This window comes from Lissotriton vulgaris, chromosome 7 (genome assembly GCF_964263255.1).
Source record: "Lissotriton vulgaris chromosome 7, aLisVul1.2, whole genome shotgun sequence".
Taxonomy (NCBI): domain Eukaryota; kingdom Metazoa; phylum Chordata; class Amphibia; order Caudata; family Salamandridae; genus Lissotriton; species Lissotriton vulgaris.
The window spans coordinates 1,019,438,532-1,019,458,273 of NC_141695.1; the positions used below are offsets into that span (position 1 = coordinate 1,019,438,532).

At 43.0% G+C, this 19,742-nt stretch overlaps 1 protein-coding gene across 1 annotated transcript in view; it reads left to right on the plus strand.

Moving 5' to 3' along the window:
* The window catches only part of FGF18 (fibroblast growth factor 18), an 885,588-nt gene extending 876,507 nt beyond the window's left edge, over positions 1-9,081 (plus strand). The window contains exon 5 of the mRNA XM_086931439.1: positions 6,985-9,081. Coding sequence (XP_086787565.1) covers positions 6,985-7,251 — 267 coding nt within the window. The 3' untranslated portion in view covers positions 7,252-9,081. The remainder of the gene's footprint in view (positions 1-6,984) is intronic.
* The last annotated feature ends 10,661 nt before the right edge of the window (positions 9,082-19,742 follow it).

Below are 19,742 nucleotides of genomic sequence, written 5' to 3' on the forward strand. Positions count from 1 at the left end.
AGAGCCCCTTTCTAAGGGCAACAGGACAAGCATTAGCTACAGGCACCAATTACTGATGTTTCATTGCCCATTCTACTACAGACTGAGCAACTGGGCAAAGTACCTTTTTAGCCCATGAATCTCAGTGGTGCATGGGTCGAGCAGTCCAAGACGTCTCAGGGGGAGGTAGATTCAAGGTACACACAGTCACAAGGTTCAAAACACGCTCAGCAACCCCAATAAATGAATGTATAGCCAGATACTAGTTTTTATGAAAAAAGTAGTGTTTATATATGAACACAAAGTGAAATAAGCCACACCACAAATAATATACACAGTTTTCATATAGCTGGCTCTCTAGCATTCTCCTGGTAAGATACGGCGTCCCACTTTCCTGTCTGTGGACTGCGGTTACTCCCCATTTACATGAAGCAAAATTGGGTTATACCTCGCTAGAGAGTACAAGTCTTAGAAGTTCTTAAAGTTCGACAACTGCTTTTTATGAGTCGAAGTATCTCAGTCCTGGAGATCTTTAGTAAGAGGAAATTCCCTTAGTGGTATAGTGGCCAGATAATACTTCTTACCCGCTCTCGCTGGAGTTGGGATACTGAAGGCCCAGGTGCATTTCAGCAGTCCAGCAATGAGCAGAAATCTGGACGCTGTAGGTTCGGCAGCATCAACAGCGCTCCTCCAGCAGGATGTATGTCTTTCCTGAGTCTGACTGTGGGTCTCAGGTGCTTCTGGGTTCAGGTGGTTGGGCCAATACTCTGCTTCCACGGGTCACAAGGCACTATGCTTCACTGTTGCATGCTGCTCCGGGCGTCTTTAACAGCGGCACAAAGGAACACAGCTCCTTTGTGTAAAAGCCTTGCACAGGGCAGCAGCCCTCTTCTTTCACAGTGATGCATCAGGATGATGACCCTTAATCTTCATCGCAGGCCCATCTGGCCTAATGGAGTCCCAAACAACAGCACATGGGCAGATGCCATCATCAGTGCAATGAGCCCAATGTGGACCTGGACCTCACACTCTGCTTCAAGGGTCCACTTGACAGGATCCTCACTGGACCTCACTTCCTCCACACTCCCTTCTCTTCCTCACAAGGTCCTCTGGGCTCTGCAGCCAGGCAGATGCCGATGCTCCAGGCTCCACAACAAGCGGTCCTGATTCTCCTGCGTGATGCCGCCTCACCCAGCAGGGAGACTACCAGACCTTAGTCCCCAGTCCTATTCAGAAAAGGTAGAAGGTGTGCTGAGCTTCTCCACACTGATGTACAGCTACATTTTTACAATGTTTGGAGGGTCAATCTCCCATTTTTATAATTGGTTTCCAAACATAGATGTGATTAAGGGTCCAATTTACATCTTGACAGAAAGGGACCACCATCACAATGGAGATGGAGTTACGTCCCCACCAAGGCTATGGTCCGCCCTCCCAATTTAAATGCAGGTGGACTACAGTTTGATGATGGCAGAGACGACTCCACAGTGCTCCAACATCTCTGATGGCAAAAGGTTTAAGGGCCGTCTGAGGTTTGGCTATATGTCTACCCACCTAATTTAGAAAGGCAAACTGTTATGGTTCATGCCGATTGAAGGTTAGAAATGTTTTTTTACTAGCTTCCAAAAGCATGACATGTTCTTTGGAATATTGTGCTAATCTGGTTCCAGAGCTGGCAGTGGAAGTCTGAAGCAGCCCTGAGATGGTTGGTCTATTGAAGACCTTGCCATAAATATTATCTTCACTCTCCTGAAGTTCGTGATCCATTTTGAGCAGAACGTAACACTGGTGAGGAGCTGCCTGGGAGGGGACAGTCATCCTTCACCAACCTCTCCTATCTTGTAGACTCATGAGCATTTATCGAAAGAGAGGAGGTCCAGCTCAGCACGTAACACATTCTTTATTTCCACGATTTCCATTGTGAATCTGACATCTTTAATTACAGAGATGTCCCTTGTTTTGGGTTTTCCTTTATTTTATTCCTAAGCGGGCGACCACCACTGCCCCTGAACTGTAACTCCTCATCCACACCTTCAAACTGCGTGAAGTAAGGCTACAATCTACCGCTCATGCCTGAACTTTAACTGTGAAAAGCAGGCTGGGGTTTCACCCTCCTTCGAATGCTATGGACCTTGTGTGCATTGTGTTACGTGTGTGTTACAGATGCGCCATCTTGGATCAGGTGTTTTTTAAGTGTATGCACTTCAGACAGTACAGTACCATGTTAAACTGACGGCCATCTTCTTAAAATGGGAAAAATTTCAGGAGTTTCCTGCAAGCTTTAGTGCACATTTCTCTACTGTGCTCCTGTGTGCAGAAAGGATTTGTAACCCATCAATGGTGATTTACGTGAGATTTTTGAGGTTCTACTCATTGTCCTTCTATGTTTGTTTATTGTGAGCAAACACAGTTAGAACCTTCAGCAGAATCAGCATTATCAGCATCACCTGCTCATTAACTAGACAGTAACTGGAGATCAGTTATTAATTTATTTGATCTCTTTTCGCAAACATGGCTACGGCTAGCATGTCTCAACCTCCAACTTTTGTCTCACAGAGGGATGAACCACTATTCCCTTGGAAACGTTGGAAAAATGGTTTTACTGATACTTTCTAGCAATTGGGATGAGAAAATGTTCAGCAGCCAGGAAACAAACTTTGGTGTCAAAGGTCAGAATATATATGATAGCTTGCAGACTTTAAACTTGGGTACTGATGAAGGGGAACCAAGAGACATTTATGGCATTTCTGTACTTAAGCTGGAGAAGCACTTGGACACCAGGAAAAATGTAATTTTGGAACATCATACATTTTTTACAAGAACTGAAGGGCAGATGGAAAGCATTGGGAAATATGTGGCGTGCTTAAGAACATTGGCTCGTACTTGTGATTTTGGTCTATTAACAGACACATTGATCAGGGATCAATTGGTATGAAGTACCAACAACATAAATGTCCATGAAAAATTATAGCAAAAACTCCTGACCTCAAAGAAGCAGTTGCCATAATGAGAGTATGGAAAATACAATTTAATGGGATGGTAAATGTCTGTTAATGGAAAAACTTGTAAGTGGCACCCCCGTTGCTGAAGTAGCTATTGATGACTCTGGTAGTATGAGTGAGAGAGCTTTCATGCAGAAAGAGAGTAAAGAAGGAAAAATGTCCAGCTGTAACAAACAATCCAGAGAGCTTAAAGTAAAATGCTATCGGTGTGGCAATCCGAATAATTCTTCAAACAGCATGAGCTACTTTGCAAGGAATTCTACATGTAGGAAATGTGGGGAAAAGGGCCATTAGGCTTGGGTTTGTAAAGGAGAGAAATCTAAAAATGTGGAAGTTTTTTTTTAATATAAACGTGATATGAGTGAAGTGGATATTGGCCCAATCATCAGGCCTGAGGGCAGTATTAAGTTGGATGGGAGGATTATAAGGGTGGTGGCAGGCTCAGAGTCGCCATACACAATTGTAAGCGACAACAACTTGGGAAAAAGGTTATTGGTGACAAGCAAGTTGCTTTATTAACGCTGACATAAATACTGTAAGTTATGGAGGCTAAGGAATCGATGTAATAGGTTGTGTTGTTATGAAAATTGAGTTTGCTGACAAAGAGACTGTGGGTAAGGTTTATATAGCCATGTTTGCTGGGGGGTGCCACCAATGTGACATGGGAATTATACTCAGTCCTAATGCACTTCAACAGGTTATATCAGTGTCTAGTGAATATGAGTGCCACAAAATATATGAGGAGTTCCCTGAGTATTTAGGAACAAATTGGGTCTTTGAGAGGGCTTTGAGCATAAGAATATTTTAAAGAGAAATGCTCTTCAATGTGTGCATAAAGTCAGGCGGGTTCCTAATCTAATGTTGGAGCCACTCAAAAGAGAAATTGGTAAACTCTTAGAAGATGGGGTAATTGAGAAAATGTAATCCTCAGAATTTCTTGTGCCTGTTAATATGGCAACCAAAGATGGTGGAAAGCAGATAAGAATGTGTGTGGACCTCAGTGACTTCAACAAACATATGGGTATACCAGGAGCCTTTACCCTATATTTCAGAAGCCTTTTCTGTCCTGGGTGGTGCCAGAGTATTCAGTGTTTTAGATCGTTCCTCTGCGCACCATCAAGTTAAATTACATGATGAGTTTAGGTATCTTGTTTCTTTTGTTACGCCTCTTGATGCTCACAGTTTCATCAGAATACTTTATGGGTTAGCATCCAAGGCTACATGTTTCCAAAGAGTGGTGAAAACGCTTTTGATGAAATTCCTCATATCTTTTACTTTCAGGATGATATTTTAGTATTTAGTTAGGTTATGGTGCAACATGACAATACCTTGAGATTGGTTCTAGTAAGTTTGGGTAAGGCTGGCTTCAATCAATCAATCAATCAATCAGGGGTTTGTTAAGCGCCGCTACTCACCGTGAGGGTCTCAAAGTTTTGGGGGAGGGAGGCTGCTGATCCGTCTGGGTGTTGGGGGCCTTGAGGGTCACACTGCAGAAGGAGACGTGTATGTGAAGGCTTACTGCTGTCTTATCTCGGCCCCACAATTTCTGTTAGGGTAGCAAGCCTAAGTTGGAATTAGTTGAATCTATTGTACAGACTTCAACTCCACAGGATAAAGACCAAGTAAGATCCTTCTTGGGGTTGACAGAATTTGTTCTAAATTTGTTAACATTTTTGCAAGTGTGGTTCAAGTTTTGAGGATGATCCTTAAGTAGGGTTCCAAGTTTGCATGGCCAGATGAATATAATGCAGCGTTTGAGTCAATCAAGGACAGTATTAGTAAAATGCCTAATATAGTTCATTTGATATGTGTAAGAAAACAATCTTGACTACAGATGCAAGTCTTAGAGGATTGGTTGCCGTTCTCTTACAGGTAGTAGATGGGGATGAAAAGGTTGTGGCTTATGCATTGCTTTTTCTCAAAGGAGCTAAGGAGCATTACTCTGTCATTGAAAGAGAAGCTTCCAGAAGCATGTAGCGTTCTTTGGAATATTGTGCACGGTTGGCTCCAGGGCCGGCAGTTGAAGCCCAAAGTAGCCTTGGAATGGATGGTGTATTGAAGCGGTACCAATAAATCTTATTATCACTCACCTGAAGTACATGATTCTTTATGAGCAGAATGTGACACAAACATATTGCTGGTTTTCAAAACCCATCACTGCCAAGAAACCTGGTAGTATGCAGCACTTAAAAGTGCTCCATTCCACCCTCATCATCGGTGCATCGGCATTCTGTTTTTTGGGATTTTCTTTTGACAAAATTGGCTAGTTTGCCTTATGGCTCCATCATGCATTGACAGGAACTGCCATGATGGTGGTGACTGTCAATGCTAGAAATGTCCAGTGGGCAAGAGATCATTTGAAAATCTGGTGGGCGGTACATACATCAAGGCTACTAAGTCATTTAATCCATCTCCCTGACAAAGAACTGACATCCCAGAAACGAATCAGGTCCTTATTGTCGTAGTCATTGAAGTTTGTGTTGTGGGGGTTGCCCACATTGACGTCCACAGTCTCTGTCGAGGAAGAAGTCTGTCACAGCAAGAGAGAGTCCAAACTTGATAGCCCCACACACAGGTTATGGAACGGCTAGGATATCATACTTGCATGTCGGCCTCACTTACATATACCTACCAAAAGGTTACAGAGACCCCAACCACTTTTCTTTATGATACTCCCATTCCACCATCTCCATTTAAAGATCTGCCCAGAACCAGTGACCTTTTCAGAATCAAGGAACCCGTTTGAAGTGCCCAAGACAGCATGGCTCTCTCTTCCTCTAATGTGAGCATCCCACCCAGCTCTCAGGAACGCAGGCAGTCCACAAGTCTGTCTGGGATAGCTTCTCCACCTCCGCATGCCTTTCTAAAGCCCAGGGTTTCCAAAATGGAACCCACAGACCTTTGTGTACTGTAACACATATAGACACACATACATAACAGCACACACATGCGTGCTGCGCAGCGCTACAAACTAACACGTTGTAAGCCAAGGACAAATTAGGTACATAGCAAAATAACTTTGCATGAGTGGGCTGATAGGACTCAGTACAGTGACACAGGTAAAAAGGCCTGTTCACTCTACTGATCACCATCACAAAAACAGTATGCTTCCACCACTGCCCTCATGCTACTTAACTCTTGGTAAGGGCAGTAGCCTTTTATCACTGCCAGGGTCATGCTTTATGCGCCCCTCCCATGAGACAGGCCTAAATGATGTCACACACTCATGGGACCCTTTCCATTTTGTGAATGTAAAAAGTGTTTTTTTGGAAATAGGCAATGATGCACTGGACCATTGTCCACTCCCAAACTTTAAAAATTCTGAAAAACCTTTTGTTTATCACAGCCCCATTTCCTTTAACAATAATGGGCTGCATACAGAAAAAAACAATTATTCAGAAAGCAATCCAGCATACCACCATTCATTGATGGTCACCAATCGTAGTGAGCAACAATTTGCAGCCTTCCTCCTTCACATTGACTGATGAGGTAGGTCAGATTGCGAATGACTGGTGTTCAGAATTTTCTTAACAGACCTATTAGTACATATGTCGGTTTGAAAAATTCCACACTGGTCACAAAAATACTGTTCGCAATTAGCGAACAGTATTTTGCAACTATTGTTTCCTACATCTGGCCAAAGATCAAGTAAATGCTCTTATGCAACATAAGAATTCTGGATTTTTCGAAGATACATACAGTTTTCGGCAGGCAGCACATATGAAAAACAAAAATGCATGGATCTATATAACAGTTTGCTAGTCCTTTTGGTATGTTAAATTGGCCAAATAATTTTCAGGGATGCTCTCGCTTTACACTGCAACCACCTTTTTCAAATGTCTCAAATTCAAAGATGGCAGTTCTCTGTTTATTTAACCTCCAGTGCTAATCTTACTGAAATATCTTGATTAGGCATTCTGTAGTTTGTTATCTAAGCTATGCAAATTTTACTAAATGGATTCAAATCGCTGATGTTTCCTTTTCTGTTTTTTTTTTTTTGCAGCCTGATGGCACCAGCAAAGAGTGCGTTTTTATTGAAAAAGTGCTTGAAAACAATTACACGGCATTGATGTCCGCAAAATACTCCGGATGGTACGTTGGTTTTACCAAAAGAGGAAGACCGCGAAAGGGCCCCAAAACGCGGGAAAACCAGCAAGATGTTCATTTTATGAAGAGATACCCAAAAGGTATTGTTGAGCTACAGAAACCTTTCAAATATACCACAGTTACCAAGAGGACTAAACGACTACGGCCCGCAAATACAGGATAAAGGAAGAGAAAATATATAAATTATCACATCAGACCACAAAACTGCATCAGAGGAATATTTTTACATTAAAAAGGAAGAAGCTTTATTTTTGTACTTATTGTTTTGAAATGAAAATGAAAAGCTGGGGAAACCTATAGGACTTTATTGTGACTTGAAAAATGAACTGTTCTATTTAAGTTGACTGGAGGTGGGACTCTTATTAGGTATGGACAACGTCAAGCGTATTCCCAGAAGTAAACCAAAGAAAGCCAAAGTTCTTTCCAAAGTATGACTGATGACTCCAATTTGCAGTAGTCTATTTATTGTGTACTGCAGATTGTCTCAAGGAATCAAGGGGTGCACGTCAAGTCGTTGAGTTTCTGTTGAGTACTCAATGCCCAATTCTTCCTCTATCTTTTCGACATAAGGCGTCACAATGTGTGATCCTGCATTGCGCTCAGTTCCAGAGAATGCTGCTACTACATTGAAAGGACTTCTTGATCTAGTACACCAATGATAAAGGACTATTTTAAAACCAGCTATATTATATATATATTATATATATAATTATACAAGCTATTTATTTCACCTCTTTGTATATTGCAATTCAATGAACCAAGTATTACTGTCTCGACAATTTAAACAAGATATTATTTAAAAATACATTAACACATTATTGCGGTCAAACCAATGTGGCTATTTAAAATATTGGTAATTATACCCTGTTTATCGATTCTGTTCATGTCAGAACAATTGCATTGCGAAGGCAACATTTGCTATTTTTAATTTTATTTTGTTTACTTTCACAACCACTATGATTGCATAGATGTAACCCTTAAAAGGCATAGACGTGGACAGGTAGCAAGTCCAAGTGTTTAACTGTTTTGTTAGAAATAGGGGATTATGACATTGTTCTGGCTGTAATCTGGGTCACAATTCCCAATTTTGGTCTCATGCTGCTTTATGGTACAGATTAGCTTGACTTCACATACCTGGTTTATTCATGTTTGGCTTGAGACAGATTAATACAGTGTTTGCGGACTTCTTTTCCAAACCTTATGCAGAATGTGGCATACAATTGTCTCCAAAAACAGTTCTCTGGGGTATGCCATGCTGGCCATTCTACCAGAGTTTTTTATCCAGCAATGTAAAACCACATGCAATACATTTCTTTAGGTTTGGTTGAGTAGCAAACTTTCAAATTAGGTTTTGTGAACATCAAAATAAAATGGGCATAGTATATTTAGCAAATGAATCTGAGCCCATTTGCCTGGCTTATGCTGTGTAACATGATTTGTAACTTATCGAAATCCTTTTGGTCAGTGGTCTGGATACACTGCTAGCCCTGATTGGAAGATACGACAGAGGTGGGAAATAAATGGTTTATTTAAATATTTCATTGTGACGCGTACAATAGCAGAGCAAATGTGCATGCTAAAACTTGCATCAAACTGCCCACCTGCAGAAAGGCAGTGTGCATGATATTCATCAAACTCCTCAATTCCACTGTTTGCTCCAGGAATGCTAGGAGGCACAGGAAACTCATTGCATCAATGAGCATGCCCTGCTTTTTCCATGGAGATGTTAGATAAGATCATCAAAACATTAGAATAATGCAAAGCAACATCATGTAAATAGTTTCTATGTTACTACAAATAGCATGTTCCAATTATCCAGAATAATATAAATAAAGAACAACCTGAACAGAGTTTTGTCTTTCAGGTACACATTCCAAACCGCTATGTGATGAGTTCTGTCGCTTTATCAGAGTGTATTAATTGTGTCTTTTTGTCTGCCATGTGTATGACCAACTACTGTATCTGTAGTTAATGAACACCAATATCCAATCTTGCCCGTTGTTGATGCGTGATTTTTTTTATTGTGCTTTATAAAATTGTGCGATTGACAGCAAGGGAAATGAAAGTTTACGGTCCACCAAAGGCAATAACATGGCCCTCATTCAAATCACTTGTGCCCTTTAAACCTGTTGTTGAAGACAATCTTTATGCAGTTAGCTGGAATTTCAAACTTGATTCAGCCAACTATGCAATACTAATGCTTTTTTGTTGGTTGTTTGTTTTGATGACACATTTAACGTTGCTACTAAAAATAATTCCAAGGAAACCATACAATGCATTTAAAAATTAAATTCAAGCTAGACATCCTTATGATATATTGTAAAATAACTTATAAGAACCTCTCACTTTTTTTAAAAACTTTGTGTAATATGTATTTTTTCCTTCTAAGTTACCATACTATTATTCCTGTAGAGCTGCAAACATTTCGGGGCCTGTGTTTGCTTACATCAGAACTGTAGAGTGTCTGGTTTCTGCTTCAGCAGATTGACAGTACTGAGAAATTAAATACACCTGCAGTCTGATGGAATCAGCAAACGTAGGTCCACAAAATGGTAGGCTCCCTTGGTGACCATAAACAACCCATCAACTTTACCCTCATTAAACAGACCGATTCTTCAAAATAGTTTACAAACATGCAGGAGCCTATTAAAACTGCAAATCTTAAGTTATTGTGACTCATTTGCAAACATAATGTTGTAAGGGGACATGGTATATATTAATATCCAGCAACCCCAAAGCAACAGACACTTTATAGATCAATATTCCCAATATTCTAAGAAGTTGCAAAAGAATATTATTTTGTTCCAGAAACAATACTTGGTCCTATAATGTAAGTAAAATCAAATCAGCAAAGACAATATTACTTGAATTTAGTAGCAAGGTATATTTTAACTGTGAATCCTCTATGGTTGCTTTCCATGGAACTAGATAACTATCTTTAAAAACAATTAGTTAGGGGTTCCTGTTGTAAATGCATTCTGTTAGGATTGGAGTAATCTAAAGTTTTGAACATTGTCATTTTAGATAGATGGCTGCTGAGATGCTCACTAGTCATCTTAGTGTTTGCAACACCCTCATATGGAACACATGGTGTTCATTATGTAATTTATAATTTAGTTCAAATAATGTTTATGAGTTGAAGAGAAAATTACTTAAAATAGTTTTAATATAATGTAAACTTTTGCAGCTCAACAATTGAGTATATGCAGAATGCATTGCCAATGGCGCTAGGTAACTGATTTAGTTTAAGGAAATCTTTTGTCCAGCTTTTGCCTCAGAGGCAAGTACCATAATTACTACAATTAATACAGTGACGTTAGTGTTCCTATGTCTGCCTTGTTAGGAGCTACTTTGTCTCACATATTGCTATTGCTTTACTGGCCGAACTGAACTAATTGCCCTTTTTTCTAGCTAACTTCCTATGGTATTGCTAGTCAGGCAGATAAGTATTTGCTTAACTGGTTCGAGATATGGTTCTGAAGTTGTTACCTTGAAATCCGACAACTCTGTACAACAGGCTTGTACGGCTTCTCCTAACTTTAAATTGTCCTGTTTTCTAAGATGTTATCCCTAGGAGAAAGATGGAGACACTGTCAGGAATCAATGATTTGATCGCATGTCACTTTAGTTATGGATTCTTGGGTTTTAGCATCCGGGTCCTATGCCTCCTATGCCTCATTCCCTATAAAAGCACAAGATCCTCACAATGCCTTCCCTTCGCTTACAAACCTGTAGACCAATGGCAAGTAAACTACCATTCAAATGCATACTTCTAAAAATGATGTGCCCTCACATACCAAAAGCTACGGGGCATATTCTCAAGGACATACCTCTGAGTTATCGTCACTTTATCGCAGCCAAAGTGGTGATACATTTATCGCCCCATTCACAAGCTGGTGCAAACAGCCGATATTACCAGTTTTCCTGTGATAGCAGGCGCCAAAAACATCACCACAGATTACCCTGGCAACTATCGCTAAAGAGATGCAGAGTAGTCGTTCCCATGCAAAAAGCAGCAACAACACCACTCCACAACACTCTCAACGACCAGCCAGATCGGCGATAAGATCCCAAAACAGGCGATAATGCGTGTTAGCAGCAGGAATTTAACACCTGCTCTGACCTGGTGTAAACTCAGACGACAACTTGCACCAGAAAAGGGAACCCAGGCCAAAGCCACACCTGAAGAACAACAGATGCCATGGAGCTACTGGCCATGCAGCCTGGAGACCCAAGAGGGCAATAACACCCACTGCCACCACCCCCAGGCACATCACCCCCGTGCCCCCCGTACCCCCCACCGAACCACCACAGAGGCAGCGCAGACAAAGACAGTGGACCTTTAGAAAATGCACCAGCCTCACAGACCTAACACCAGAGGGTGTCATTGCCCACTACAGGCTCAAAAGGACAACCATCCTCCGCATCCTGAACATCATTGCCCACAGGCTGACGGTAACCACAGAGCGGACAGCCAACATCCCTCCGCAGACAAAGCTGCTGGCTGTGCTGCATCTGTTGGCCCCTGGTGCCTTGCTACTAACAACTGCCAGAGTCGGAGGAGTCTCACAGCCAGCTCTATCAAAGTTCATCACAACTGTCTTGGATGCCATCATCAGCTTGGTACCCCAGTACCTTCACTTCCCCTATACTGTGCAGGAACAGCTGGAGACCAAGCAAGGCTTCCACGCCATAGCTGGCTTCCAGCACATGTTGGGGGGCAATTGACTGCACACATGTCCTACTTGTGCACCCTGCTAACACTGCACACAATTACCACTACAGAAAGCACACACATTCAATCAATGTGCAGGCAACGGTGGACCATTGGGGACTCTTCACCAATGTCGTCATCAACTACCCAGGCAGTGTGCATGATTCCTACATCTTCCGACAGTCCATCATCAACCGACGCTTCCAGGATGGCACCTACGGAAACGCTCTGCTCATTGGTAAGTACCAAATGAACACATCACACACCCCAACTCCACAAACATGCAGCTCACAACTCTGGTAATGCACACGTCACAAACTCACATGCAACATGCCAAACAACATGCTCACCCACTAGACACGACAGCACAACTTACTGTGGTAACCTGGGCTAGCCATGTACATGAGCCATCAACGGCAGGGCACCTCAGCCACACAATAGCAAGATGTGGGGAGAGGTGGGAACCAGGCAGGGGCGGAAGAGGCAGCAAGACTTATAAAGTCTAGTTGCTTAACCACCTTGACTGGTGGATTGCTGTTGTGCTATCATAAAAAATGAAAGAGTATAAAAAAGGAAAATAAAGTTTGAATCAAGCAGATGTGAGCAAAGCGTGCTTGTGTGCAGTTTTCCTGTTAGGTTATTGTAGGAAATTGCACCCTCTGGCTCACAGATCATCACTTACATAATAACACATTTCCAAGGCATCAGATCACAAAAAAGAGCAATCAAAATAAATGTAGTCAAACAAATTTAGTTCCACAGCACCTCGATGCACTGAATACATCAAACAAACATATTAAAGCAAATCAGACATATATATTTGAAGTAGTAAGACAGTATGTTGATATCAAATTTAAGAGAACAAATAATAATATAATAAATTACAACGTCTGTATCCAAGGTGTGTTCTTCAAGTCCTCTTTTTTATTGACCAAACAGCACCATCATAAGCGCTGAAGCCAAATTCACGGGAAGTCTTCTTTCCATCCTTGGTCCCCCAAACCAAGGACAGAAAGAAGACTTCCCTGTGCATATGGCTTCGGCACTTATCATGGTGCTGAGATGATTGATATATGTATTTGGACTGTTTTAATTGTGTTTTGATCCAGCTGTTTACTCATTCTTGATGCACCACATTTTCCTGGTATCTGACCATAGGACATAGCTGCTTGCAACTATTTTATACCACTAATGGAGTTATTGATCGGTCTAGTGTCCGGTGAATTGAACACACACTGACCATCTCCATTTGCCACAGATACTATGGCCCCTCATTTTTTGATGAACTCGCCTTTGCCCTGAAGAATTCCATTGTATTGCACAAAACGCTTTGGCTAGTCAACTCTACATTTGCATGATATGTTTATTCAATAAAAAAGAGGACTTGAAGAACAAACCATGGATACAGACTTTGTAATTTGTTATATTATTGATGTGGTGGTGCACCGATTATGCTTTTATGTTGAACATTATTAAGTTCTTTAAGGACTGTACCATGACAGTGGGTGCTTAGATTGTGTGCCCACATTATAGAGTATTTTCCCCTTTTTCACAACCTTGGGGATGAGCTGCTGTAGGGTTTCACTGTCAATATGTGTATGATTATACAGAGTAGTGTAGGCTTCCTCCAAATGCCCCCCTAGAAACGCCCACCCGGGACTTAATCTCCGAACCACCATCACATCGCGGCAGAGGCCACCTGTAGAATAGACCTCCAATGACACAGGCCCCCTCCCCCAGATACAGGCCCCCTCCCCCAGATACCTAACTATCACCTTCGCTCAATTCGGGTCCTTGAAGTAGCCCTACTCCACCTGACCCCCCCTCCTCTGGTCTCTCCCCACCGGAAGGTAACTCTTCGAGCTCCCCAATCCCCTCCCCCCACTTTTTCTCTTCCCATTAGAAGCTAACCCCTGAGCTCCTCAACCCCCACGGACTAGTTAGCACTCTCCCCTTCATATGTCAGTCTCTCTTTCACTCCCTTGAAAGTCCCCCCCCCTCTTAACCCAGCAATAATGCCTCCGACCTCGCGTATGGCTATCACCCCTCGAATACCGAAGTATCTGATTCCCCATGGACTGAACTCATTCGCGATCTCCTTTCCCCCCTACCTCTCTGGCAAAGGAAGAAACACTTCTAACAGAGACTGATCAGACAGCACCCTGAAACACTTTTCGTAGACTCCTTCCACTGATCATCTAAAGGGCAGATCAAAACGGACCTCATCTTGCACACTGAAAGACCTGACACCTGTATCAGCATCCTCAACACACATCGTCACGTCTCCAAAACCACCATCATATCCCATAGGCCCAAATTGACGTCCTCTCTCCTGAATCACCAGACGCTATATGGTAATATCTCCTTAACTATTTACTTGAATGGCACAGTCCTGATACAAGCCAGCAATGATAACCTTGAGGCTTTTGACTCCCTCTTCCTCTCGCTAAAAAGGCTCCCTTGCACAACTCGCGACATGGTCTAACCCCCCCTTCCTACCAGCGAGTCTTGCACGGCAGATGAGACACCAGAACCTTCTCACTCCCCTCTGAGATCCCCATCCTCGCCCTCCCATGACACCGCCCTCAATGTTGCACCTCCGATCACAAATCCCCTCCCCATTGGAATACGACCCCTCCACTCCGCTTTCCCCGCATCCTAACCTGCCATCCAGGAGCAAGCCGCACTCACAAGCCCAATCTCCCTCCAGCTCCACCACACCCTCAGGCCACTGGAGGCCTAACCCTCGTCATGAACCAATATTTCCCCTGCTCAGGACTCCTTCCAGAGTCATACTAGACAACTTCCCCCAATAGCCAGCACGTTTGCGACCCTCCCCCCTCACCCCCTGCAATGCTGCCACAGACTCCCCACCTCCCTCCATAGATATCACAACGCAGCGCCTAAACCTCCTAGAAACTCAGCTCGAAACCCTGATCCATGGCCTGAGCGAAACCTTATCCATCCTGGCCGAGATCCGTAAGCCCACCCAGCCGCCCATAACACCCCCTACTCTTACCTATCCTAACCATGCCAAGGCATCGCCCTCAATTGGGGCCCCTGCCCCGCCCAGGCCCTGGCCTTCGACCAACAGATTGGCTACTGAAAATCGCTCTGATAGACCCATAAGAGCAAAAACTGCACTTTCCTGGGGGGAAGCAGCATATCTAGCCTCAACCTATGACTCTCCACCCAATTCCTCCCCCAAATCTTCGATACAAGTAATTCCGGGAGTCAGAAAAGATCACCTTCCAACGAAAATCCCCAGACCTCCAGCCTACCTAACCTCTCTTCCCAGAACCCTGTCGAAAAAATAATTTGAACATAGAAGGGTCCCCCATAAAAATGCATGCTCCTAAACTGCAGATCGTCCTCTAAACACGCAAACGAACTAGCAGAAGCCATCCCCTCCCACGATATAGACATTGCATTCATCACGGAGACCTGGCTCAACAATCTCTCTCACCCTAACATGGACATGCTGGTGCCTCCAGGATTCACTATGATCAACAAAGATTGACAAGAGCAAAGGGGAGGGGGTATAGCTATCATTCACAAGAACACCATCTCCATCACGGAAATTACATCCCTCCTATACATCAGCTTTGAGTGTCCGTCAGTCAATATCAAGACATCTGATAACAGGCCAGCAATCTGCCATCTCCACTACCACCCCCCTGGCAATTTCTCCGAATTCGGGGAACACCTTTCTGACTTAATTGCACACTGTGCTCTCGGTAACTCAAACAATATAATTCTAGGTGACCTCAATCTAAGATGGAATGAATCTAAAAACCCGCTCAATCTATCCCTAAACAACCTCCTACTAGAAAACAATTTGACCCAACACTGCTCAGAAGAAACTCACCACAGAGGAGCAACGCTTGATGCAATCATTGCAGAAAGCAACGCAATCACCATTGACCATATCCTTCCCGTAGACTGGTCTGACCATCACCTCATCCTTTTTTGCATTAACCAAATGGTCCCAACTCAACTCCCCACGCATGACCCTCCCAAATGGGTTAGAAACACAGCTCAGATCCCACGAGCGACACTAGAAGGAAAAATAAGCTTGCCCCTCCCCAACAGCACTTATCACCTCTCAACTATTGAACTTACCTCTCTTTAATCACTCCAATATGACACTCACCCTAGACTGCCTTGCGCCTATGAAACTAAAAAAATCCAGGAGCATTCCATCCAGATCATGGTTCTCCACTGACATCAATGAAGAAAGAAGACTTCTAAGAGCCTCAGAAAGAATCTGGAGGAACAATCCCACCACCCTTCATCGCGATCAACTCCAAGCAGCTACAAAAAGCACATTACGAACAAAAATACATCTTTCTTCTGCTCCGCACTAGACACCGCAAAAAACCGACCCAAAGAACTCTTCAATATTATCAGGAAGCAAACCTCTAAACCAGTGACATCCTCAACCCCGGCATCCGTTGATCGTTGTGAAAACTTCACCTTCTTTTTCAATGAAAAAATTGCTAACATCGACCTCGCATTTGGCTAAAATTGCACACCCTCCGCCACGATCCAGACGTCTGAATCAAACAACTGCACCTCCCTAAACCCCCCAAAACAATGGTCCTCCTTCACTCCCATTCAGGAAGCAGAGATCATCAATCTTATCTCCAATGCTAAACCCTCATCCCACACCCTGGATCAGTTACCCCCCAGGTGACCAAGGACCTAAAACTCGTCCGAGCTCTGTTATGGTGCAAGATCATTAACAGCTCATTGTGTTCAGGAGTCATTCTGGATTGCCTCAAAGTTGGCCAAGTCACGCCACTGCTGAAAAAGCCCGGTCTAGACACTGAAGATCTAAACAACTTTAGACCGATATCAAACTTACCCCTTCTGTCCAAAATCCTGGAAAGATTTATACTTCCTCAGCCAACCCAACACCTGGACAACATCAATCTCCTAGACCCCCACCAATCTGGCTTCAGAAAGGGCTGCAGCACTGAAACCGCAATCCTTAATGTCATAGACGATCTTCACAAATCACTGGACTCGGACGAATGATGCCTTTTCATCCTCTTAGACCTATCGGCTGCACTCAATACAGTCGATCATAATCTGCTCATCAAGACTCTTCAAGAAAGGGCAGGTCTTGAAAAGATAGTCCTCCACTGGTTCTCTTCCTTTTTCCACACACGCTCACAAAGAATAAAAATTAAAAACTTCGAGTCCGACCTCCACCCTGTAAACAGGGGTGTTCCACAAGGATCAGTTCACTCCCCTTAGCTTTTCAACATCTACATCGAACCACTTACCACTCTACTCAGGAAATCCGACATCCCCTTCCACCTATATGCGGACGACACGCAACTCTATCTGGAAACCTCCTCCATTGCTGACATCCAGAGACTCAACGCCACGCTCAGGGAGGTACAAGACTGGCTCTCAAACAATCACCTAAAACTCAATCAAGAGAAAAAGGAAATACTCCTCATCTCCAACAAAGATGAAAACTCACAAATCGCGGACGGGCTCAAAGCCATCGATGCCCTCAATAGTAATCTCATCCTGGCGGATTCCGTAAATTCTCTAGGTATCCCCTTAGACCCGAAACTGAACATGAAAAAACACATTGCAAGATCCGCAAAAAGTGCCTTCCTCAATCTGAAATTACTGTATAAAATAAAACCCTTCCTCCCACCCAAAGACCTTCATCAAGCCACCCAAGCACTAGTGCTCTCCAGAATCGATTACCGGATTGCAGCCCTGACTGGGATATCATAATCTCACCTCGCCCCCTGAAAACAACCTTGAATGCAGCAGATAGAATGGTCACTGGGACTAAGAAATTTGATCACATCTCCCCTGCACTCAAAGAACTTAAATGGCTCCCAATTAAATTGAGAGCCTGCTCAGAACAGCCTGCCTCACCCACAAAGCCCTAAAAACAGGCAAACCGGAATACCTGGCTGCCAAACTCAAAAAGGCCGGCCAGTCCAGAAACCTCAGGAGCTCCAACACTCTGCTACTCATAACACTGAAATCTCGCAAGCAGAAAACCGCGACAAAATCGTTTGCCGGAAATGCCCCCACAATCTGGAACTCCACCCCCCCCACATCAGAACGATCCCCTCATTTCCCAAATTCAAAAATCTGCTCAAAATCCTCTTCCTTGACCACTCTCGAACGAACCGATAGAAGCCAAGGACACCCCTCAGCCTGCACTCTTTCTAACTTTACATCCTGACCAGTGTCACTGACCCAGACCACGAAAATCTTCCTGGACATGCGTCCTATGTGAACAAAGCAACTTCATCCTCCATGCCCGTCCTCGTGACTGCGCCTCTGTCCGTCCTTTACTTGGTGTTGATCCTCATGTTTGACCATACTCTGTACTGCCTATTGGCACATCATTTACTTGTTGTAAAGCGCTCTGATACCCTCGGGTCCAGCTAGCACTATATAAAACTCCTAAAATAAAAAATAAAAAAATAAAAATATATAGAACAAATAATAAGTTCACTGAAAAAATAGTTAGTCTGGAAGACACACCTATGATGTCAGTCTATCATTATCAATGTAGCAGTACAATCAAATGCCTTGAAAAGCATAGTTAGTGAAAACAAGATCAGCATTTCAAGCATTTTTTGTACGTTTGACATCCTAACACCCTAAAGCTATTTCTAAACACTGAGCTACATTTTAGCTACAGCATTATATAGCAAACCTGCTTTTTCAGTTTTATAGTTTCTTAGGATGGTTCCCATATCATACGTTTGAATAGCTGGCTTCATCTATCCTTTGTCAGAATCCTGCTGAGGAATCAAAAATAGAAAGCAACACAAGCGCCTCTGCTGAGAAAGATTATTAGCAAACGTGGGTGAGTCTAACTGGTGTTCAGAATAAAGCATAAACAACCTGCTGAATCATTTAGCAACTAGGGATTTATTCCTCTTTTCAAAAAATATTTTTGTTTATACGTGACACAATGTTTTAAGTGCATGGAAAGAACGACAGTTTTTTGTATATATATATGTACAGTGAACAACAATTACATGTGAAAAAATTATTTACACACTCTCAACATTCGTGGCCTTCCAATCATCCAAAACACTTGCATACACAAAAATCAGTAAAACAATACAAACAACAGCTAGGTACAAAAATACAGAAGTACATGAAACCACGTATCGGTCATAAATCAGTCGGATAAATCCCTTGGTGTTTTTTAGAGAAATATTCCTAAAGTCTTTTCAACTGGATTTCTGAAAAGGGGGGGTATTCTTCTTAGAGAGGTTGATACATAGGCTGATTTATAACGCAAGAGATGTAGACCAGATACGTAGGAAAGGTGGTTGACGCGTTTCGAACCCGTACGAGTAATAGGGTTCTCCTCAGGACCTGTACTGGTTCTGTGGAAATAATCAGAAATGGGGTTCTTAGTCTAGCGAACTATTTAGAAAGAGAGAGACACTCACCCTGAGTCAAACCAAAGCCTACCTTTAACAATTGAACCAGAGTCGCATAATTCAAGACTAGAGAAGTCAAGGTTTCAAAGGTTTCACCGTGGTGTGCAAACAGGGGCTGTGAATAAAAGAAATAAAACAAGCGCGCTTAGTTTCAAACCTACAGTGTCTTTCCTAACTGCGAGGCGCGGGATTATATGTTTACCTGCACTGACGTCAGCGGCTGTTCTGACGTTTAGTCCATGCTTCTGGTTATCCGCGGAGCGGGCTTGTTTTGCGCCTCTGCTTCGCTGTGAAAGGGGGAGGCCTAGAGTTAGGTTTGTGATGAGACTTGCGTTAACAGAAGATGACGGTCATCGTGAAAGCTACATACCGGGTGAGACAACGGGTCCTTCGTCCTCGGAGTCGTGATGCAGAGTGGATCAGAGCTGCAGAGCTGTTTAGACTGGTACTTCCTGGTTGATAAGACTCTCAGAGGCTTCTGGGACTTGTAGTTCA